The 25,589-nt window shown below is 44.8% G+C and overlaps 1 protein-coding gene across 2 annotated transcripts in view; it reads right to left on the bottom strand.

Annotated features, from left to right (window-relative positions):
- LOC138647787 (cytochrome P450 2D15-like) overlaps positions 1–25,589 on the bottom strand; it is a 338,963-nt gene that overhangs the window by 33,105 nt on the left and 280,269 nt on the right. For both annotated transcript variants that reach the window (XM_069737045.1, XM_069737047.1), the window contains exon 8: positions 12,796–12,937. In XM_069737045.1, coding sequence (XP_069593146.1) covers positions 12,796–12,937 — 142 coding nt within the window. The remainder of the gene's footprint in view (positions 1–12,795; positions 12,938–25,589) is intronic.

Here is a 25,589-nt window from a genome sequence, read left to right as displayed (position 1 = left end):
TGGAGCTCTTTACACATACCGTCCCTGGCTTAGAAAGTGAAGCAGTTAACAGTCCATGCCCATTACAAGTTGAATCTGACATGGAGTGCACTGATGCACAGCCACAGCCAGACTACTATGCTGGTCCTTTGACTCAGACCACAACATTGCCCTCGCAGGGTGCTGATCAAGAATCAGACCCTGATGAGACTATGTTGCCCCATCACGAACGCTATACCACTGACCGACACGGTGACACAGAAGAAGTTGCACACGAGCTACAAGAAGAGGTAATAGATGACCCAGTTCTTGACCCCGATTGGCAGCCATTGGGGGAACAGGGTGCAGGCGGCAGCAGTTCTGAAGCGGAGGAGGATGGGCCGCAGCAGGCATCAACAACGCAACAGGTTCCATCTGCCGGGCCCGTATCTTGCCCAAAACGCGTGGCAAAGCCAAAACCTGTTGGAGGACAGCGTGGCCATCCGGTTAAAGCTCAGTCTGCAATGCCTGAAAAGGTATCCGATGCTAGAAAGAGTGCAGTCTGGCATTTTTTTAAACAACATCCAATTGATCAGCGCAAAGTCATCTGTCAAAAATGTTCAACTACCTTAAGCAGAGGACAGAATCTGAAAAGTCTCAATACAAGTTGCATGCATAGACATTTAACCACCATGCATTTGCAAGCCTGGACTAACTACCAAACGTCCCTTAAGGTTGTAGCACCCTCGGCCAATGAAGCTAGTCAGCAACGCAACATCCCTTCCGGCAGTGTAGGGCCACCATTTTCCGCACCACCTGCAGTATCTGTGCAGGTTTCTTTGCCAGGCCAAAGCAGTCAGGGTCAGGGAATCACCAGTTTCGTAGTAGGAAACACTGCATCTAGGGCACCGGTGGCAACAATACCATCTCCCACCGTCTCTCAGTCTGCCATGTCCACCGGCACCCCCGCTAGTTCCACGATCTCCAGCTCTCCAGTCCAGCTCACCCTACATGAGACTATGGTTAGAAAAGGAAGTACTTAGCCTCGCATCCGCGTACACAGGGTTTGAACGCACACATAGCTAGACTAATCTCGTTAGAGATGATGCCCTACCGGTTAGTTGAAAGCGAAGCTTTCAAAGCCCTGATGGACTACGCTGTACCACGCTACGAGCTACCCAGTAGACACTTTTTTTCCAGAAAAGCCATCCCAGCCCTCCACCAGCATGTTAAAGAGCGCATCGTCCATGCACTCAGGCAATCTGTGAGCACAAAGGTGCACCTGACAACAGATGCATGGACCAGTAGGCATGGCCAGGGACGTTACGTGTCCATCACGGCACACTGGGTAAATGTGGTGGATGCAGGGTAGACAGGGGACAGCAAGTTTGGGACAGTTCTGCCTAGCCCACGGTCTAGGAAACAATTGGCTGTAGCCGTTCGCACCCCCTCCTCCTCCTCTTCGTCCTCCTGCAGAAGCGAGAGCTCGTCCACAGACCGCAGTCGCACAACCACTCCATCCGCAGCTGCCACTGTTGCACACCAGGTCTCCCATTATGGGGCAGCTACTGGCAAACGTCAGCAGGCTGTATTGGCTATGAAGTGTTTGGGCGACAACAGACACACCGCGGAAGTTCTGTCCGAGTTCTTGCAGAAAGAAACGCAGTCGTGGCTGGGCACTGTAGATCTTGAGGCAGGCAAGGTAGTGAGTGATAACGGAAGGAATTTCATGGCTGCCATCTCCCTTTCCCAACTGAAACACATTCCTTGCCTGGCTCACACCTTAAACCTGGTGGTGCAGTGCTTCCTGAAAAGTTATCCAGGGTTATCCGACCTGCTCCTCAAAGTGCGTGGACTTTGCTCACATATCCGCCGTTCGCCCGTACACTCCAGCCGTATGCAGACCTATCAGCGTTCTTTGAACCTTCCCCAGCATCGCCTAATCATAGACGTTGCAACAAGGTGGAACTCAACACTGCACATGCTTCAGAGACTGTGTGAACAGAGGCGGGCTGTTATGTTTTTGTGGGAGGATACACATACACGGGCAGGCAGTAGGATGGCAGACATGGAGTTGTCGGGTGTGCAGTGGTCGAAGATTCAAGACATGTGTCAAGTCCTTCAGTGTTTTGAGGAATGCACACGGCTGGTTAGTGCAGACAACGCCATAATAAGCATGAGCATCCCCCTAATGCGTCTGCTGATGCAAAGTTTGATGCACATAAAGGATCAGGTGTCTGCAGCTGAGGAAGAGGAAAGCCTTGATGACAGTCAGCCATTGTCTGGCCAGGGCAGTGTACAGGACGAGGTAGCGGGCGAAGAGGAGGAGGAGGACGAGGATGATGATGGGGATGATTATATTTTTAATGAGGAAGCTTTTCCGGGGCCACTGGAAATTGGTGGCAAGGCCGGGTTCTGGTTTTTTGAGGGACACAAGTGACGTGGATTTGCCTGAAACTGCCCCTCAACCAAGCACAACCGCAGATTTGAGAACTGGAACTTTGGCCCACATGGCGGATTATGCCTTACGTATCCTCAAAAGGGACACACGCATAACTAAAATGATGAATGATGACGATTACTGGTTGGCCTGCCTCCTTGATCCTCGCTATAAAGGCAAATTGCAAAATATAATGCCACATGAGAACTTGGAACTAATATTAGCAACCAAACAATCAACTCTTGTTGACCGTTTGCTTCTGGCATTCCCTGCACACAGCGCCCGTGATCGTTCTCACACGAGCTGCAGGGGCCAGCAGACCAGAGGAGTTAGAGGGGCAGAAATCAGAAGTGGCGTTGGCCAGAGGGGTTTTCTGACCAGGTTGTGGAGTGATTTTGCTATGACCGCAGACAGGACAGGTACTGCAGCATCAATTCAAAGTGACAGGAGACAACATTTGTCCAGTATGGTTACAAACTATTTTTCATCCCTTATCGATGTTCTCCCTCAACCGTCATTCCCATTTGATTACTGGGCATCAAAATTAGACACCTGGCCAGAATTGGCAGAATATGCATTGCAGGAGCTTGCTTGCCCGGCAGCTAGTGTCCTATCAGAAAGAGTATTCAGTGCTGCAGGTTCAATACTAACAGAAAAAAGGACTCGTCTGGCTACCCAAAATGTAGATGATCTAACCTTCATTAAAATGAACCACAACTGGATTTCAAAATCTTTTGCCCCACCTTGCCCGGCTGACACCTAGCTTTCCTATGAAAAGGTCTTGCCTGTGGACTATTCTGAATGCCTTTTCCAATCTCGTAATTTTCTGCACCTCATTGTCCAGCATACGACATGTTTACACCTCCATAAATGGCCAAACTCCCCACACGGGGCCGTGGTATCGACACTTGGCGACAGCACCCGTGAGAGTGCAGTTTGTCTGAAGAGGTGGGTGAGGCCACTTTTGGTCGACGGCACTGCCACTGGGTCCCTCCTAGTACAATAAAGTGTCTCTGGCGGTGGTGGTGCGCACCCAACGTCAGACACACCATTGTAATATGAGGGGCCCTGGGCCTGTACCGCCGGCCACAAGACAGTTTCCCCCCACCCCAGCTCAAACAGTGCTCTACCACTTGCAAAATTATCTCACAGCTCCACCAATGTTTAGTCTATGCGCTGACATCCTTCAATGCCTGCCACTGGCAATACCATTGTATTGACATTTTTGTTATGTTAGGCCTTCGATGCCTGTCTGTGGTCACTCCTTCCACTAGGCCTCCACTGACCACACCACTGCTGCCCGTGTACCCCTGTAACCAATTTAAAATTGCCTACAGCCATGTGTTATTATTTTAGGCCTTCGATGCCTGTCTGCGGTGACTCCTTCCACTAGGCCTCCACTGACCACACCACTGCTGCCCGTGTACCCCTGTAACCAATTTAAAATTGCCTACAGCCATGTGTTATTATTTTAGGCCTTCGATGCCTGTCTGCGGTGACTCCTTCCACTAGGCCTCCACTGACCACACCACTGCTGCCCGTGTACCCCTGGAACCAATTTAAAATTGCCTACAGCCATGTGTTATTATTTTAGGCCTTCGATGCCTGTCTGCGGTCACTCCTTCCACTAGGCCTCCACTGACCACACCACTGCTGCCCGTGTACCCCTGGAACCAATTTAAAATTGCCTACAGCCATGTGTTATTATTTTAGGCCTTCGATGCCTGTCTGCGGTCACTTCTTCCACTAGGCCTCCACTGACCACACCACTGCTGCCCGTGTACCCCTGTAACCAATTTAAAATTGCCTACAGCCATGTGTTATTATTTTAGGCCTTCGATGCCTGTCTGCGGTGACTCCTTCCACTAGGCCTCCACTGACCACACCACTGCTGCCCGTGTACCCCTGGAACCAATTTAAAATTGCCTACAGCCATGTGTTATTATTTTAGGCCTTCGATGCCTGTCTGCGGTCACTCCTTCCACTAGGCCTCCACTGACCACACCACTGCTGCCCGTGTACCCCTGGAACCAACATCAGAAAATATAAAAATAAGTATTTTGCTTATAAAAAAGAAAATACTGGAGAGATATCAAATGCAGACATTTTAACATTAAAAACAAACACATACAACAAAAATCTGGTACAGTACTAAAAATGGCCACCAGCTACAATAACTTTCTCCTGCAAGTAGTTAACTGAAAGGTTTTTTCAATTTTAAACACAGATATGGCATCCACCGAGTGTTGTCCTGTCGCGTCTTCTTTATATTATTGCCAAGAAGATGCAAAACAATGAAAATAATAAAATCATTATTTACCAAAAAAATAGAGTAAGTCAAAACCACATTGCAAATAAACATTCATTACAAATAAAGAAGCAGGGCGCGTCCGAGGGTGAGTATATACCTAATAAGAATATAATCACCCTCGTACGCGCCCTGCTTCTTTCCGACAGCCTTCCTTCCTAAGAATCAGCCCTTCCGTGGTGTAGAGAGAGGGTTTGTTACACTCCAAGGTGTTCCCCAGGTTGCCTTTCCTGAGCTTCGATCTTCCGGCTCTCGTTTAGTAGTTGTTGGAAACTACGCTGCATTGGGCCTACAAATTGGGTATGGGGTGTAGAGAGATGGTGTGTTCCACTCCAAGGTGTTCCCCAGGTTGCCTTTCCTGAGCTTCGATCTTCCGGCTCTCGTTTAGTAGTTGTTGGAAACTACGCTGCATTAGGCCTACAAATTGGGTATGGGGTGTAGAGAGATGGTGTGTTCCACTGTAGAGAGATGGTGTGTTCCACTCCAAGGTGTTCCCCAGGTTTCCTCGCCAATGCTTCGATCATCATGCTCTCGTTTAGTAGTTGTTGGAAACTACGCTGCATTAGGCCTACAAATTGGGTATGGGGTGTAGAGAGATGGTGTGTTACACTCCAAGGTGTTCCCCAGGTTTCCTCTCCATTGCTTCGATCTTCATGCTCTCGTTTAGTAGTTGTTGGAAACTACGCTGCATTAGGCCTACAAATTGGGTATGGGGTGTAGAGAGATGGTGTGTTACACTCCAAGGTGTTCCCCAGGTTTCCTCTCCATTGCTTCAATCTTCCGGCTCTCGTTTAGTAGTTGTTGGAAACTACGCAGCATTAGGCCTACAAATTGGGTATGGGGTGTAGAGAGATGGTGTGTTACACTCCAAGGTGTTCCCCAGGTTTCCTCTCCATTGCTTCGATCTTCCGGCTCTCGTTTAGTAGTTGTTGGAATCTACGCTGCATTAGGCCTACAAATTGGGTATGGGGTGTAGAGAGATGGTGTGTTACACTCCAAGGTGTTCCCCAGGTTTCCTCTCCATTGCTTCGATCTTCCGGCTCTCGTTTAGTAGTTGTTGGAAACTACGCTGCATTAGGCCTACAAATTGGGTATGGGGTGTAGAGAGATGGTGTGTTACACTCCAAGGTGTTCTCCAGGTTTCCTCTCCATTGCTTCGATCTTCTGGCTCTCGTTTAGTAGTTGTTGGAAACTACGCTGCATTAGGCCTACAAATTGGGTATGGGGTGTAGAGAGATGGTGTGTTACACTCCAAGGTGTTCCCCAGGTTTCCTCTCCATTGCTTCGATCTTCCGGCTCTCGTTTAGTAGTTGTTGGAAACTACGCTGCATTAGGCCTACAAATTGGGTATGGGGTGTAGAGAGATGGTGTGTTACACTCCAAGGTGTTCCCCAGGTTTCCTCTCCATTGCTTCGATCTTCCGGCTCTCGTTTAGTAGTTGTTGGAAACTACGCTGCATTGGGCCTACAAATTGGGTATGGGGTGTAGAGAGATGGTGTGTTCCACTCCAAGGTGTTCTCCAGGTTGCCTTTCCTGAGCTTCGATCTTCCGGCTCTCGTTTAGTAGTTGTTGGAAACTACGCTGCATTAGGCCTACAAATTGGGTATGGGGTGTAGAGAGATGGTGTGTTCCACTGTAGAGAGATGGTGTGTTCCACTCCAAGGTGTTCCCCAGGTTTCCTCGCCAATGCTTCGATCATCATGCTCTCGTTTAGTAGTTGTTGGAAACTACGCTGCATTAGGCCTACAAATTGGGTATGGGGTGTAGAGAGATGGTATGTTCCACTCCAAGGTGTTCCCCAGGTTTCCTCGCCAATGCTTCGATCATCATGCTCTCGTTTAGTAGTTGTTGGAAACTACGCTGCATTAGACCTACAAATTGGGTATGGGGTGTAGAGAGATGGTGTGTTCCACTCCAAGGTGTTCTCCAGGTTGCCTTTCCTGAACTTCTATCTTCAGGCTCTCATTAAATTGTGGTTAAACGGAACAACTGCATTTGGCGTACTAGTTGGTTTGGGGCCTACTATCGGTGTCTGCCGCTCCTTGCTGTTCTCCTGGTTTCCTGTCCTGAAATTCCGTTTTCAGGCGCTCGTTAAGTAGTTGTTAATGTTAGACTGCATTTGGCCTACTAGTTGGGTTGGGGCCTACTATCGGTGTCTGCCACTCCTTGCTGTTCTCCTCCACTGAACAAAGCTGTGCCGCCTGTTTACTACTGTTGCCAATTTTGAACTGCATTTCGACTACTTACTGATTTGGGCCTACTCTCTGTGTCAGCCTCTCATTCCAGTTGTCCTCCACTGCAATGCCCCCTGATTAGTCCTGTGTTACCAATTTTGAACTGCATTTAGCCCACTTTATTCTTTGGGCCTATATCTGTGTTTCCTCCTCATCCTGCCCATTGCCCAGCCAGTGATAGATGAGTCTGCTGGTACATTGACCCATAACGCAACATTTCCCGTGCACGCTACACTGCAAGATTGTGACCCTGCTGAAAGTCAGGTCCCCCTTCCCGCATACCATACCACCTTACACGGGGACAAACAGGAAGGTGCAGATGAAAGTGCAGGTTCCTTCATCAGGTGGGGGGAGGAATACTAGTTGGCGACGTCACTGGCACAGGGCCTCTCATGGTACGCAAAAGTGTTGCTGCCGGTGGGAGGCGCCCCCGCCGTGCAAACACACCGCTGTACTTTGAGGGGCCCTGTGCCAGTGCCAATGCCAACGAGTGGGCCCCCCCTACTTGCTCAGGTTCACAGCACTTGCAAAGTTGAATTACTTACCTCTCCCTGCTCCACTGCCGTGACGTGGTCCAGATTTCCTGGGCCCACTAATTACTTGAACCAGCCCTACCCACCACAACTTTAGCCAAATGACCCCAAATTTCAAATGCCTTCCAATTATTATAAGGTAAATTACGCTTGACAAGCTTCATTAAGAAGAATGGATGGTTTTGACATTAAAATGGGCACTCTTGGTGTTTTCCTGGCCCCCACTCACTGCCGACTATGCTGCCCCATTGACTTGCATTGGGTTTCGTGTTTCGGTCGATCCCGACTTTACGTCATAATCGGCCGATTTCACTCGACCCGACTTTTAAGATAGTCGGGTTTCGCGAAACCAGGCTCGACTCTAAAAAGGTCAAGGTCGCTCAACTCTACTTATAACCTGATGTTAAATTCATCCATTGGTTGTATAAATTATTCTTTTGAAAGCTGAAACCCTCTAAAATGTGGTTTAGGTTAAGAAAATAAATTGGCATCAATGCAGAAATATTGATCAGTTAATGGACACAGAATGGTCAGATTTTGGCAAGACAAAAGTTTTGTCGCAGGTCATATAATGCACCCAATCCTAGTTTACATCATCAACTGTGCTCAGTAAATGATTGGATAAATAGTGTGTGTTTATTAAAAGAAACCCAGCACCCCAGACCTTCACTTGAACTGCAACTTGAGCTCTGACAGCATGCCAAAAATCCACCCTGCAACCAAAGCCTGGATTATCAAGAGGCTGAAGACCAGATCCACTGCAGAGGTGGCTGGCACCTTTAATGTGTCTCAGTGTCAAGTAAAAAGAATTAAAACAAGATTTGAAGAGACTGGAGATGTGTTTGACAAGCCCTGGTCTGGCAGACCCCGCAAGACAACTGCTCAGGAGGAACATTTGTTGGTTAGAAAATCCAAAGCAAGCCCCTCTTCCACTGCAGCAGAGCTCCAACAGGCCCGGTCACCTCAAGTCCCTGTGTCAACTAGAACAGTTTGTAGGATTCTGTCTCGAAACGGCCTCCATGGTCAAATCAGTGCCCAGAAGCCAGCATTAAACAAAAGGCAAATAAAAAAAATGTGTGGTATTTGCAAAGTCCCACAGCCTGCTAAACAGATGGACGCTAGAATACTGGCAGATGGTGGATTTCTCTGATGAATCTTCAGCAGAATTACACCACAGCTACCACAAATACTGCAGGACACCTACTGAAGCCCATATGGATCCAAAATACACCCCCAAAAAAACAGTTAAATTTGGTGGTGGAAAGATCATGGTCTGGGGTTACATTCAGTATGGGGGTGTGCAAAACATTTGCAAGGTGGAAGGCAATATGAGTAGCCTAAAATATCAAGAAGTATTAGCTACCTCTTATATTCAAAATCATAAAAGGGGTCAAATTCTGAACAGGATTGTGCTCCATCTCATACATCCATCTCTACAACAAAGTTCCTCCAGGCAAAAAAGATCGAGGTGCTCAAGGACTGGCCAGCCCAGTCACCAGACATGAACATCATTGAGCATGTTTGGGGTAGGATGAAAGAGGAAGCTTGGAAGACAAAACCAAAGAATCTAGATGAACTCTGGGAGGCATGTAAGACTGCATTCTTTGCTATTCCTGATGACTTCATTAATAAATTGTATGAATCATTGTTGAACCGCATGGATGCAGTCCTTCAAGCTCATGGAAGTCACACAAAATATTAAATATGACTCTAATAACACCACAACTTCATTCACCAATGTTATGCAACATATATTTGTATTATAAGTTAATTATTTGTTTGAATATCACATTACTTTCTGTGGGCGATAAATCTTTTGTCTTGCCAAAATCTAACCATTCTGTGTCCATTAACTGATCAATATTTCTACATTGATGGAAATTTATTTTCCTAACCTAAGCCACATTTCGGAGGGTTTCTGTTTTCAAAAGAATAATTTATACAACAAATGGATGAATTTAACGTCCGGTTATAAGCTTTTGTTTACATAATATGGATAAGCGACATAACTTCTGTCAGGGAGTGTGTGTATATATATATATATATATATATATATATATATGTATATATCATTGATGATATATCATTGACACACACACATATATATATATATATATTTCATAGAGCGTTAGATAGCAGAATAGCCAATAATTCAATTGTCAGGTTCTATAAAATCATTGCACAACCCGACAGGATATGAGACATGGTTTACATGCAGGAAACCATTGCATATCAGTTATATTTTTATATGCCCCTCACTAATAATTTTAGTAATGTGTGCGTGTAAAATTTTGGAGCAGTAGGTGTTAAATTAAAGGGTTAATTCATGGAAAAAAGCTGGTGTGGGCTCCCGCACAATTTTCTCTGCCAAAGAGGAAAAGCCAGTGACTGAGGGCAGAAATTAATAGCATAGAGAGGGACCATTGGCCCCCCTGGCTAACAAAATCTGCCCCCAGACACCTTAGAAAAGGTGCATCTGTAAGATGCGCCTATTCCGGCACTTAGCCTGTTCCTTCCCACTGCCCTGTAGCTATGGCATATGGGGTAATAAGGGGTTAATGTCACCTTGCTATTGTATTTTCCCCATGATGTCAGTTCACCACATCAGGCGGGGAGTCAGTGTATGCTCAGTGACTACCGCTGACATCACTTAGGCTGCGCTGACTCCCCTCCTGATGCGGTGAACTTGACAGCGTGGGAAAATATTCAGAGACTTTCCCACGCTACAGAATTCATGTCCGGTCAGGCAGGAAGGCTGCGCAGGCAGTTTTACATTCATTCCTCTGTGGTTTACAGCCCAACTGGTAGTATTAGCACTGCTCCGGGTTGTAAACTATTTAACCCTTTGAGATGGATTCACAGCGTGGGACTTGACTGTATGGCGGACAGGTATGGGATACTGTTGCTTTTTAATTTTGCAATTTTTTACAGGAGAACGAAAGCTTCGCTTGGATTAAGCATGCAAAAAGTTAAACCTGTGTGTTTCATTATTTCAATAAAGGACTTTATTCTTAATGTGTGTGTGTATTTTTAACACTTTCATATTATTGGATTAATAATGGATAGGTGTCTTATTGACACCTCTCCATTATTAACCAAGCTTAATGTCACCTTACAATAGCAAGGTGACATTGACCCCTTATTACCCCATATGCCAATGCTACAGGGCAATGGGAAGAGATATGCTAAGTGCTAGAATAGACGCATCTTACAGATACACCTTTTCTGGGGTGGCTGGGGGCAGATGTGGGAGCCAAAAACCATGGTCCCTCTCTAGGCTATTAATATCTGCCCTCAGTCACTAGCTTTCCCTCTCTGGTGGAGAAAATTGCGCGGGAGCCCATGCCAGTTTTTTCCGTGAATTAATCCTTTAATTTAATACCTACAGCTCCAAAATTTTACACACTCACACACTACTAAGATTATTAGTGAGGGACAAATAGCCATGTCTCATATCCTGTCGGGTTCGGTAATGATTTGGCAAAAGCCGACAAATGAATTACCAGCTTTTCTGCTGTCTAGCTCTGTATGAAATATATATGTGTCTCACTGATTATATATATATATATATATATATATATATATATATATATACAGTGCCTTGCGAAAGTATTCGGCTCCCTGGAACTTTTCGACATTTCCCACATATCATGCTTCAAACATAAAGATACAAATGTAAATTTTTGGTGATGAATCAACAACAAGTGAAACACAATTGTGAAGTTGAATGAAATGTATCGCTTATTTTAAATTTTTGTGGAAATTCAAAAACTGAAAAATGGGGCGTGCAATATTATTCGGCCCCTTTACTTTCAGTGCCGCAAACTCACTCCAGAAGTTCATTGTGGATCTCTGAATGATCCAATGTTGTCCTAAATGCCTAATGATGATAAATATAATCCACCTGTGTGTAATCAAGTCTCTGAATAAATGCACCTGCTCTGTGATAGTCTCAGGGTTCTGTTTGAAGCACAGAGAGCATCGTGAAGACCAAGGAACACAACAGGCAGGTCCGTGATACTGTTGTGGAGAAGTTTAAAGCTAGATTTGGATACAAAATGATTTCCAAAACTTTAACCATCTCAAGGAGTACTGTGCAAGCGATCATATTGAAATGGAAGGAGTATCATACCACTGCAAATCTACCAAGACCCAGCTGTCCCTCTAAACTTTCATCTCAAACAAGGAGAAGACTGATCAGAGATGCAGCCAAGAGGCCCATGATCACTCTGGATGAACTGCAGAGATCTACAGCTGAGGTGGGACAGTCTGTTCATAGGACAACAATCAGTCGTACACTGCACAAATCTGGCCTTTATGGAAGAGTGGCAAGAAGAAAGCCATTTCTCAAAGATATCCATAAAAGTGTCATTTAAAATTTGAAACAAGCCACCTGGGAGACAAACCAAACGTGGATGAAGGTGCTCTGGTCAGATGAAACCAAAATCAAACTTTTTGGCAACAATGCCAAACGATATGTTTGGCGTAAAGGCAACACAGGTCATCACCCTGAACACACCATCCCCACTGTCAAACATGGTGGTGGCAGCTTCATCATTTGGGCCTGCTTTTCTTCAGCAGGGACAGGGAAGATGGCTAAAATTGATGGGAAGACGGATGGAGCCAAATACAGAACCATTCTTGAAGAAAACCTGTTGGAGTCTGCAAAAGACCTGAGACTGGGAAGGAGATTTGTCTTCCAACAAGACAATGATCCCAAACAAAGCAAAATCTACAATGGAATAGTTTATAAATAAACATTTCCAGGTGTTAGAATGGCCAAGTCAAAGTCCAGACCTCAATCCAATCGAGAATCTGTGGAAAGAGCTGAAAACTGCTGTTCACAAATGATCTCCATCAAACCTCACTGAGCTCGAGCTGTTTGCCAAGGAAGAATGGACAAGAATTTCAGTCTCTCAATGTACAAAACTGATAGAGATATACCCCAGCTGTAATCGCAGCAAAAGGTGATGCTACAAAGTATTAAGTCAAAGGGGCCGAATAATATTGCACGACCCACTTTGCAGTTTTTGAATTTCCACAAAAATTTTACATAACCAAGAAATTTCGTTCAACTTCACAATTGTGTTCCACTTGTTGTTGATTCTTCACCAAAAATGTACATTTGGTAACTTTATGTTTGAAGCATGATATGTGGGAAAAGGTTGAAAGGTTCCAGGAATACTTTCGCAAGGCACTGTAGTAGAAAACCATCCCAGAAGCTAATCGATCCCTAAGTTATCACAGTAGCTATTCTGCCCCAATAATGTATAACCCTTGCATGTAAGATATGATCACTAATACAAAGTAGACTTTCCTCACCTGCAGAAAATGGGATAAATGCATCTCGTTTCACAAACTTTCCATTCTCATCAAGGAAATGTTTTGGGTAAAATTGAAAAGGTTTCTCCCAGACTTCATGATCTTTAAGCACAGAGGACAAGTTGGTGATAATAGTGGTACCCTGTGGAAAGCAAAGATGAAAAATATTAAGAAATAGAACATAAAAATGTTTGCAGACATCATGCCCATACAAACAGTTGAAACCAGTTTACATACACTATGTAAAAAGACACATTTGCATGTTTTTCTCAATATCTGACATGAAATCAGAATAAACATTTCCCATTTTAGGTCAATTCAGATTACTATAATTATTAATATTTGCCAAATTCCAGAATAATGAGAGACTAGTATTGTGAGGAAAGAGGGAGACACAAGCGTAAAATAGGGTCTTACCCCACAAATAGAGTAAGTGGTTTGACAAAAAACTGCTCACCTGGTATTAGGTATTCAAAGCATGTGTAGATAAGGGCTGCCACAGATCCACAAGTCGGTCACCAACTGCATGAAACAGAACTCTGCAAAGGAATACGTGGATTTTGTTTGCGCTGCCCAAATGCTGAGATTCCAGAAAGTTATTAAAGTTTGACAGTGGTTTGTTGGGCAGCACGGTGGCTCAGTGGTTAGCACTGCAGCCTTGCACTGCAGCCTTGCAGCGCTGGAGTCCTGGGTTCAAATCCCACCAAGGACAACATCTGCAAGGAGTTTGTATGTTCTCCCCGTGTTTGTGTGGGTTTCCTCTGGGTACTCTGGTTTCCTCCCACATTCCAAAGACATACTGATAGGGAATTTAGATTGTGAGCCCCATTGGGGACATCGATGACAATGTAAAGTACTGCAGGATATGTTAGCGCTATATAAAAGAAAAAAAAAGAGAAGGTTCTACGCGTTTCAAAGTTTTTTGAACCCATATCAACCCAAGGACAAAAGCAAAAGACTTTGTGAATATGATGGCAGAAGCTAGCAATATTGAGTCAATATCCGCAGTGAAACAAGTACTGTATCCACATGTGCTGAAAAGCCACTCTGCCAGGAAGAAGCCATTACTCAAAAAAAAAATCCAGATTAGTGTTTTGAAAACACACAAGAACAAAGACCTTAATTTTTGGAGACATGCCATCCCAACTGTGAAACAGTGGGGTGGTAGTGTATCACCCAAGGAAGCCGGTTGTTACAGTGGTATTGCCTTCCTCACAGGGAGGGTAAGTCCATGCCTGGAAGTGAGGAAGGATCCGTTTAACAAGTGACACATACACTCAACACTGTTCTGACTCCAGGCCAGTAGGGGGAGCTCTGATCCAGTTTGTGGGTGGCTTCCCTATATATTCTGGCTGGAGGTTGAGTTAGGTAGTCAGTTTGAGAGCTGTGCAGACATGACGTTCTGCAGCTCCTGTCAGAGCAGTCTGTGAGAGACTGTGAGGGGAGAAGTAGGGAAGGAGAGGAAAGATACTGGGAGTGGAGCTATGAGAGGGCTCACTCCAGAATCAGCGCAAGTAACCGGAGGCCAGAATTCAGAGGTTGTGGGGGTAACTGTATGCCCCAAAGCAGAAACTGGCAGGCAGGAGATTCCAAGTTGCCTGTCCACAATTACATCTGAAGGCACAGCAGCATATTGAGCCCGGAGTCGCCACAAGTATGGACACCTGTAAAAAGGCTCGGGTTGTCTGCCATACAGATATTGTCCTATTAATAGGACATAGAGAGAAAGTGAGGACTTTGTGTGAAGCCTTAGGCAGCAAGGTACTACAACACAGCGCAGTAAGGAAGGCTTCCAACCCCACCTGGATAGGGGGATTCCGAATCACTTCCAGGCTGGCCGGACCTCACCATCACCTGTGATCCATACCCTGGACTGTGGCTGCATACTACCAGCAAAAGGTAAAGAAACTGCAACCTTGTGTCCTGAAGATTCTATACGATGAAATGGTTTGAAAGACACGATATGAGAAAGGGACCATATGGCAGTGATATGTGAAGTGGCCATTACCTCAGATGGTATTCTCTGAACTCAGCGGTGAAAACCGGGGGATATGTCCCGTTACCCAGATGAGTATAATATATATGTGATATATTGAACCCAATTTGATAACAAACAAGAACGTATGCTGGAAATTATATCTCAATAGAGAGTCATAGATGTATTCAGGCTTCATTTGGGATAAAAGATACGATAAAGGAATTGGATATGAAACACTTCCCTTCTGTATGGTTAAATGAGCGCACTGTTTTGTACCGCCATATGTTCAGATAGAACAACAGTACAGACATGATGAAGCTAAGGGAATAACTGATAAGTAATGCCTCATTGAGTATGCAAGTGTTTCTGTTGCTTATTATATCAAAACACTGAGAGATATAACGATTTAATACTGATTGGGGGGAAGTAAATATAAACACCCTATCAGATTATCTCTATATGTGTGAAAAACTATTATTAGGACGTGATGTGGTATAAGTCCAAGAGTTGAAAAAGATGGATTAATCACCAAAAAAATTGAAAAAATCCGAACATTCGAACTATAGAAGTAAAAAGAACCTATATGGCACCACACGGTTTGTGGTGAAAAATTCCCCTATTTGTTCCATTGGTACTATATGCTTTCATTAGCACTTATTCCCCATCTTGCATTAGCTTTTCATTTTGCACGGTTTATTATGCACTTTAGATATTGTGAGTTTGTTTTTAAAGAAATTAGGAGTAAAAGTTATGTTTTATGAAGTACCGTATACAGTATACTCGAGTATAAGCTGACCCGAGTGTAAGCCGACCCCCTTAATTTTGCTACAAAAACTGGGAAAACTTAATGACTCGAGTATAAGCCTAGGGAGGAAAATGCAGCAGCTACCAGTAAATGTCAAGAATAAAAATAGATACCAATAAAAGTAAAATGAATTCAGACATCAGTAGGTTATGTGTTTTTTAATATCCATATTGAATCAGGAGCCACATATAATGCTCCATATAGTTCATGATGGGCCCCATAAGATGCTCCATACAAAATACACCCCATATAATGCTGCACAAATGCTGATTATGACCCCATAAGATGCTCCATACTGACATTTGCCCCATATAATGCTCAACAAATGCGGATTATGACCCCATAAGATGCTCCATACAGTAATTTGCCCCATGTCATGCTCCATAAATGCTGATTATGGCCCCATAAGATGCTCCATACCGACATTTACCCCATGTAATGCTCCATAAATACTTATATGGCCCCATAAGATGCTCCATACAGATATTTGCCCCATATGCTGTTGCTGCGATTAAAAAAAAAAAAAAATCACATACTCACCTCTCGTCGCTCAGGCCCCCGGCACTTGCTATATTCACCTGCTCCGCGTTCAGCCGCCTCTACGTTCCCTGTCCACTGCACTGACTGCTCAGGTAGAGGGTGGCGCGCACTAATTGCTTCACCGCGCCCTCTGACCTGAGCGTCAGTGCAGAGGATGCAGAAGACGCAGCGGTGGCTGGCGACGGTGGAACGGGGAGCAGGTGAATATAGCGCACTGCTTATACTCACCTGCTTCTGGTGCGGTCCCTGCTTCCCCGGCTCTGGCAGCTTCTCCCTGTATTGAGCGGTCACATGGTACCGCTCATTACAGTAATGAATATGCGGCTCCACCCCTATGGGAGTGGAGTGGGGTCCATATTCATACCTGTAATGAGCGGTACCATGTGACCGCTCACTACAGGAAGAAGCTGCCGGGGAGGCAGGGACCGCGCCAGGAGCAGGTGAGTATGCTTAGACATCTGCCACTCCACCTCCCCTGTCGACCCCTGGGTATGATTCGAGTATAAGCCGAGAGGGGCAATTTCGGCCTAAAAAAAATGGGCTGAAATTCTTGGCTTATACTCGAGTATATACGGTAATCCAAACCTGCATATATCTGAGGAACAGGAGAGGCAGCAATCCCTGACCCGACAGACAGCATATGAAGAGAGGAACCTAGAAGCAAAGGCCTGAATCCATAAAATCCCTTGGGCAGAAAGGGGACCACTATGGCAGGGAGAAGTGGTTGTCTTCAATCATAAGAGAGGCTGGAGTTTTATCAAAGAACAAGGAATGAGAAATGAAATATTTGTCAACCGTAGAGACATAGAAACCCCCCTAATGGAAAGACACCCTGACAGGGACCTTTACCCCGGAGATAAGGTCACTTGCACTCACCACATTGGCGGCAAAGTTTGGTATGCTCTTGACTGCAGAATATGTGTACCAGTACAGAAGCAGCCAAAGCATGTAGACCAGGCTGCAGCCTCAGTCCCTGCAGGGGCAGCAGCAGGCCCAGCCAGGCCATTTACAAAGTGTCACAAGTCCACCTAGACACCAGTGTTGGAACCAACCAATGTGCCATGGTATGATATAGCAGTTGAAAGGTACCATGCTCAGTTTTCCTGGTCAGGAAGTAACAGCCAACAAGAGCTACCCTGGAAGAGGAAATAGACAGTTAAATGATTGCTAAAGTTTAAAAGTTAATCTGTTTGAAAAGACATTTGGATCATGGACGGTGAATGATCAAGGAATTTTCCATTGTACATAGTTAGCACTTCTTAAGGTGCTTCTTACTGGTTTTACATATAACCAATGAAGATACTGTTTATTGTTTGCACTAAAGTTATTGCCTTAATGTGACCAAGAACAAAAACTTGTTTAACTTAGCCGAAGAAGTGGTCCAGAGAGAAGACCAGTAAGCCTTGCAGCATGCCGAAGCCTACGTTGGGGGTTTGGAATGGGTCCCCCATTCTGCTGTTGTTGATGAGAGGGACCTCACAATTTGCTGAATAAAAATGTTATTAATGTGATGTTGAAAGACTTGAATGTCGTTTGCACTTTTAAATGTTTGCACTACTTTAGTTTCAGAAAATGTTGATTTTATTGCACTTTATTAAAAGTGATAGTATTTCATGTAGCAAAGACAAGTATACCCGTAAGTGGTAATCAGATTTTTATGTTTAATATTTTGTGCCATAGAAAGTTCTATTTTTGGTAAAACTATTGGCACCTTGTATTGTAGTTATACGTAACATTCAAGACAGTAACCTCCCATAAAGGGAAGCAAAGTTATTTTACTTGTTGTAATGCATTTAAAAATTCGCATGTCCTTAACCCATTTTTTTTTTTTTAGTTTTTCCAGTCTGGGAGCACTGGATTTAACTTGTGGGGGAATGTGACACCCCAGGAAGCTGGTTATTACAGTGGTATTGGCTTCCTCATGGGCAGGGTGATACCATGCCTGGAAGTGAGGAGGATCCCTTTAACAGGTGACACGTACGCACAACACTGTTCTGACTCCATGCCAGAAAGGGGAGCTCTAATCCAGTTTGTGGGTGGCTTCCCTATATTTTATGGCTGGAGGAGGAGTTAGGTAGTCAGTTTGAGAAGAGAGCTTGAGCCGTGCAAACATGAGGTTCTGCAGCTCCTGTCCAAGCAGTCTGTGAAAGACTGCGAGGGGAGAAGAGGTGAAGGAGAGGAAACATACTGGGAGTGGAGCTGTGAGAAGGCTCACTCTAGAATCAGCGTAAGTAACCGGTGGCCGGAATTCCTATGTTGAGGGGGTAACTGTATGCCCCACAGCAGAAACCGGTGGGCAGGAGATTCCAAGTCGCCTGTCCACCATTACATTCGAAGGCACTGTAGCATATAGAGCCCGGAGTCACCACAAGTAGGGACACCTGTAAAAAGGCTCAAGTTGCTGCCATACGGATATTGTCCTATTAATAGGACATAGAGAGAAAGTGAGGACTTTGTGTGAAGCCTTAGGCTTATTTCACACTTCCGTCTTCTGCTGTGCGTCGTTGTGCAGTAAAATAACGTATCGACGGACATTATGAAAATAGTGAAAAAGGTGTGTGACGCATCCAGTGTAATGACGGATGCATTGTTTGTGTTGTTGCCACAATTTCAATGGAGAAATTTCAGGGAATCAAATGTCGGGGGATGAGAGAGAGACTTTTTCCCGGATTTGAAAATCCTTCTGGGCATGCTCAGAGGGGAAAAACGTGATCCGTCGCTGGATTCCTGTGTGTGACGGTCAGCGACGGATCCTGTGGCCATAGGCTTCCATTATAGCCGACGACGGGCAGCGCAGGGTGCGTCGCTGAGCGATTTTCCGACGTGCAGAAAAAACGTTTCTCCGAACATTTTCTACGCACGACTGACCGCTATTTCCGACGGATCCAGTGCATGACGGATGAAACAGATGGCCATCTGTCACAATCCGTCGCTACTACAAGTCTATGGGAAAGACTTTGTCTTGTAAGACAAATTTTTTTGCAGGATCCTGCATTCTCAAAAATCGACGGATTGTGACGGGAGCTGAAAGATGGAAGTGTGAAAGAGGCCTTAGCACTAGAGTTGAGCGACCTTGACCTTTTTAGAGTCGAGCCGGGTTTTGCGAAACCCGACTATGTCCAAAGTCGGGTCGAGTGAAATCGGCCGATTATGACGTAAAGTCGGGATCGACCGAAACACGAAACCCAATGCAAGTCAATGGGGCAGCATAGTCGGCAGTGAGTGGGGGCCAGGAAAACACCTAGAGTGCCCATTTTAATGTCAAAACCATCCATTCTTCTTAATGAAGCTTGTCAAGCGTAATTTACCTTATAATAATTGGAAGGCATTTGAAATTGGGGGTCATTTGGCTAAAGTTGTGGGGGGTAGGGCTGGTTCAAGTAATTAGTGGGCCCAGGAAATCTGGACCACGTCACGGCAGTGGAGCAGGGAGAGGTAAGTATTTCAACTTTGCAAGTGCTGTGAACCTGAGCAAGCAGGGGGGGCCCACTCGTTGGCATTGGCACTGGCACAGGGCCCCTCAAAGTACAGCGGTGTGTTTGCACGGCGGGGGCGCCTCCCACCGGCAGCAACACTTTTGCGTACTATGAGAGGCCCTGTGCCAGTGACGTCGCCAACTAGTATTCCTCCCCCCACCTGATGAAGGAACCTGCACTTTCATCTGCACCTTCCTCTTTGTCCCCGTGTAAGGTGGTATGGTATGCGGGAAGAGCAACCTGACTTTCAGCAGGGTCACAATGTTGTTGTGTAGCGTGCACGGGGAATGTTGCGTTATGGGTCAATGTACCAGCAGACTCATCTATCACTGGCTGGGCAATGGGCACGATGAAGTGGAAACACAGATATAGGCCCAAAGAAGAAAGTGGGCTAAATGCAGTTCAAAATTGGTAACACAGGAATAACCAGGGGGCATTGCAGTGGAGGACAACTGGAATGAGAGGCTGACACAGAGAGTAGGGCCAAATCAGTAAGTAGTCGAAATGCAGTTCAAAATTGGCAACCGTAGTAAACAGGCGGCACAGCTTTGTTCAGTGGAGGAGAACAGCAAGGAGTGGCAGACACCGATAGTAGGCCCCAACCCAACTAGTAGGCCAAATGCAGTCTAACATTAACAACTACTTAACGAGAGGCTGAAAATGGTATTTCAGGACAGGAAACCAGGAGAACAGCAAGGAGTGGCAGACACCGATAGTAGGCCCCAAACCAACTAGTACGCCAAATGCAGTTGTTCCATTTAACCACAATTTAATGAGAGCCTGAAGATAGAAGCTCAGGAAAGGCAACCTGGGGAACACCTTGGAGTGTAACACACCATCTCTCTCCACCCCATACCCATTTTGTAGGCCTAATGCTGTGTACTTTTCTACAACTACTAAACGAGAGTCGGAAGACCGAAGCAATGGCAAGGAAACCTGGGGAACACCTTGGAGTGTAACACACCATCTCTCTCCACCCCATACCCAATTTGTAGGCCTAATGCAGCCTACTTTCCGACACCTACTAAACGAGAGCATGAAGATCGAAGCTCAGGAAAGGCAACCTGGGGAACAAATTGGAGTGTAACACACCATCTCTCTCCACCCCATACCCATTTTGTAGGCCTAATGCTGTGTACTTTTCTACAACTACTAAACGAGAGTCGGAAGACCGAAGCAATGGCAAGGAAACCTGGGGAACACCTTGGAGTGTAACACACCATCTCTCTCCACCCCATACCCAATTTGTAGGCCTAATGCAGCCTACTTTCCGACACCTACTAAACGAGAGCATGAAGATCGAAGCTCAGGAAAGGCAACCTGGGGAACACCTTGGAGTGTAACACACCATCTCTCTCCACCCCATACCCATTTTTTAGGCCTAATGCAGTGTACTTTTCTACAACTACTAAACGAGAGTCGGAAGACCGAAGCAATGGCAAGGAAACCTGGGGAACACCTTGGAGTGTAACACACCATCTCTCTCCACCCCATTCCCCATTTTTTAGGCCTAATGCAGCCTACTTTCCGACACCTACTAAACGAGAGCATGAAGATCGAAGCTCAGGAAAGGCAACCTGGGGAACACCTTGGAGTGTAACACACCATCTCTCTCCACCCCATACCCATTTTGTAGGCCTAATGCTGTGTACTTTTCTATAACTACTAAACGAGAGTCGGAAGACCGAAGCAATGGCAAGGAAACCTGGGGAACACCTTGGAGTGTAACACACCATCTCTCTCCACCCCATACCCAATTTGTAGGCCTAATGCAGCCTACTTTCCGACACCTACTAAACGAGAGCATGAAGATCGAAGCTCAGGAAAGGCTACCTGGGGAACACCTTGGAGTGTAACACACCATCTCTCTCCACCCCATACCCATTTTGTAGGCCTAATGCTGTGTACTTTTCTACAACTACTAAACGAGAGTCGGAAGACCGAAGCAATGGCAAGGAAACCTGGGGAACACCTTGGAGTGTAACACACCATCTCTCTCCACCCCATACCCAATTTGTAGGCCTAATGCAGCCTACTTTCCGACACCTACTAAACGAGAGCATGAAGATCGAAGCTCAGGAAAGGCAACCTGGTGAAAACCTTGGAGTGTAACACAACCTGTCTCTACACCCCATACCAAATTTGTAGGCCTAATGCAGCGTAGTTTCCACCAACTACTAAACGAGAGCCGGAAGATCGAAGCTCATGAAAGGCAACCCGGGGAACACCTTGGAGTGTAACACAACCTCTCTCTACACCACGAAAGGGCTGATTCTTAGGAAGGAAGGCTGTTGTAAATAAGCATTGCGCATCCGAGGGTGATTATATTCTTATTCGGTATCTACTCACCCTCGGACGCGCCATGCTTCTTGATTTGTAATTAATGTTTATTTGCAATGTGCTTTTGACTTACTCAATTATTTTTTTAATTATTGATTTTATTAAATTAATAGTTTAACATCTTATTGGAAATAATTTAAAGGAGACGCGACAGGACAACACTCGGTGGATGCCATATCTGTGTTAACAACTCCAAAAAACTTTCAGTTAACTTCTTGCAGGAGAAAGAAATTGTAGCTGTTGGACCTTTGTAGTACAGTTCCAGATATTTGTTGTGTGTTTGTTTTGATTGTTAAAATGTCTGCATTTGAGATCTCAACACGATCTTATTTTTTATAATCAAATTAATTTTTTAAATATTTTATTAGGTTGGTTCAAGGGGTACACGGGCCGCAGTAGACAGGTCAGTGGAGGCCTAGTGGAAGGAGGGACCGCAGATGCGCCACTGTTTCACCCATACACAATTAGTAGGCCTAATGCAGCGTAGTTTCCAACAGCTACTAAACGAGAGCCGGAAGATCGAAGCTCAGGAAAGGCAACCTGGGGAACACCTTGGAGTGTAACACAACCTCTCTCTACACCACGGAAGGGCTGATTCTTAGGAAGGAAGGCTGTTGTAAATAAGCATTGCGCGTCCGAGGGTGATTATATTCTTATTCGGTATCTACTCACCCTCGGACGCGCCATGCTTCTTGATTTGTAATTAATGTTTATTTGCAATGTGCTTTTGACTTACTCAATTATTTTTTTAATTATTGATTTTATTAAATTAATAGTTTAACATCTTATTGGAAATAATTTAAAGGAGACGCGACAGGACAACACTCGGTGGATGCCATATCTGTGTTAACAACTCCAAAAAACTTTCAGTTAACTTCTTGCAGGAGAAAGAAATTGTAGCTGTTGGACCTTTGTAGTACAGTTCCAGATATTTGTTGTGTGTTTGTTTTGATTGTTAAAATGTCTGCATTTGAGATCTCAACACGATCTTATTTTTTATAATCAAATTAATTTTTTAAATATTTTATTAGGTTGGTTCAAGGGGTACACGGGCCGCAGTAGACAGGTCAGTGGAGGCCTAGTGGAAGGAGGGACCGCAGATGCGCCACTGTTTCACCCATACACAATTAGTAGGCCTAATGCAGCGTAGTTTCCAACAGCTACTAAACGAGAGCCGGAAGATCGAAGCTCAGGAAAGGCAACCTGGGGAACACCTTGGAGTGTAACACAACCTCTCTCTACACCACGGAAGGGCTGATTCTTAGGAAGGAAGGCTGTTGTAAATAAGCATTGCGCGTCCGAGGGTGATTATATTCTTATTCGGTATCTACTCACCCTCGGACGCGCCATGCTTCTTGATTTGTAATTAATGTTTATTTGCAATGTGCTTTTGACTTACTCAATTATTTTTTTAATTATTGATTTTATTAAATTAATAGTTTAACATCTTATTGGAAATAATTTAAAGGAGACGCGACAGGACAACACTCGGTGGATGCCATATCTGTGTTAACAACTCCAAAAAACTTTCAGTTAACTTCTTGCAGGAGAAAGAAATTGTAGCTGTTGGACCTTTGTAGTACAGTTCCAGATATTTGTTGTGTGTTTGTTTTGATTGTTTTAATGTCTGCATTTGAGATCTCAACACGATCTTATTTTTTATAATCAAATTAATTTTTTAAATATTTTATTAGGTTGGTTCAAGGGGTACACGGGCCGCAGTAGACAGGTCAGTGGAGGCCTAGTGGAAGGAGGGACCGCAGATGCGCCACTGTTTCACCCATACACAATTAGTAGGCCTAATGCAGCGTAGTTTCCAACAGCTACTAAACGAGAGCCGGAAGATCGAAGCTCAGGAAAGGCAACCTGGGGAACACCTTGGAGTGTAACACAACCTCTCTCTACACCACGGAAGGGCTGATTCTTAGGAAGGAAGGCTGTTGTAAATAAGCATTGCGCGTCCGAGGGTGATTATATTCTTATTCAGTATCTACTCACCCTCGGACGCGCCATGCTTCTTGATTTGTAATTAATGTTTATTTGCAATGTGCTTTTGACTTACTCAATTATTTTTTTAATTATTGATTTTATTAAATTAATAGTTTAACATCTTATTGGAAATAATTTAAAGGAGACGCGACAGGACAACACTCGGTGGATGCCATATCTGTGTTAACAACTCCAAAAAACTTTCAGTTAACTTCTTGCAGGAGAAAGAAATTGTAGCTGTTGGACCTTTGTAGTACAGTTCCAGATATTTGTTGTGTGTTTGTTTTGATTGTTAAAATGTCTGCATTTGAGATCTCAACACGATCTTATTTTTTATAATCAAATTAATTTTTTAAATATTTTATTAGGTTGGTTCAAGGGGTACACGGGCCGCAGTAGACAGGTCAGTGGAGGCCTAGTGGAAGGAGGGACCGCAGATGCGCCACTGTTTCACCCATACACAATTAGTAGGCCTAATGCAGCGTAGTTTCCAACAGCTACTAAACGAGAGCCGGAAGATCGAAGCTCAGGAAAGGCAACCTGGGGAACACCTTGGAGTGTAACACAACCTCTCTCTACACCACGGAAGGGCTGATTCTTAGGAAGGAAGGCTGTTGTAAATAAGCATTGCGCGTCCGAGGGTGATTATATTCTTATTCGGTATCTACTCACCCTCGGACGCGCCATGCTTCTTGATTTGTAATTAATGTTTATTTGCAATGTGCTTTTGACTTACTCAATTATTTTTTTAATTATTGATTTTATTAAATTAATAGTTTAACATCTTATTGGAAATAATTTAAAGGAGACGCGACAGGACAACACTCGGTGGATGCCATATCTGTGTTAACAACTCCAAAAAACTTTCAGTTAACTTCTTGCAGGAGAAAGAAATTGTAGCTGTTGGACCTTTGTAGTACAGTTCCAGATATTTGTTGTGTGTTTGTTTTGATTGTTAAAATGTCTGCATTTGAGATCTCAACACGATCTTATTTTTTATAATCAAATTAATTTTTTTTATATTTAATGATGTTGGTTCAAGGGGTACACGGGCAGCAATAGACAGGTCAGTGGAGGCCTAGTGGAAGGAGTGACGGCAGACAGGCATCAAAGGCCTAACATTGGGCTGGCTGTAGGCAAGTTAAAATTGGTTCCAGGGGAACACGGCCATCAGTGGCCTGGTCAGTGTAGTTGTAGTTGAAAGAACGGGACGCAGACAGGCTTCGAAGGCCTAACATAATAACATAGGGCTGGCTGTAGGCAAGTTAAAATTGGTTCCAAGGGAACACGGCCATCAGTGGCCTGGTCAGTGTAGTTGTAGTTGAAAGAACGGGACGCAGACAGGCTTCGAAGGCCTAACATAACAAACTTGGGCTGGCTGTAGGCACTTTTAAATTTGTTCCAGGGGTACATGGGCAGCAGTGTATGGTCAGTGGAAGTCTAGTGGAAGGAGTGACCGCAGACAGGCTTCCAAGGCCTAACATAACAAACTTGGGCTGGCTGTAGGCACTTTTAAATTGGTTCCAGGGGTACACGGGCAGCAGTGGTCTGGTCAGTGGAAGTCTAGTGGAAGGAGTGACCGCAGACAGGCTTCCAAGGCCTAACCTAACAAACTTGGGCTGGCTGTAGGCACTTTTAAATTGGTTCCAGGGGTACACGGGCAGCA

The sequence above is a fragment of the Ranitomeya imitator genome, chromosome 8 (genome assembly GCF_032444005.1).
Source record: "Ranitomeya imitator isolate aRanImi1 chromosome 8, aRanImi1.pri, whole genome shotgun sequence".
Taxonomy (NCBI): Eukaryota; Metazoa; Chordata; class Amphibia; order Anura; family Dendrobatidae; genus Ranitomeya; species Ranitomeya imitator.
Note: the sequence above shows the minus strand (reverse complement) of the source record. Positions and strands in the feature narration are given on the sequence as shown.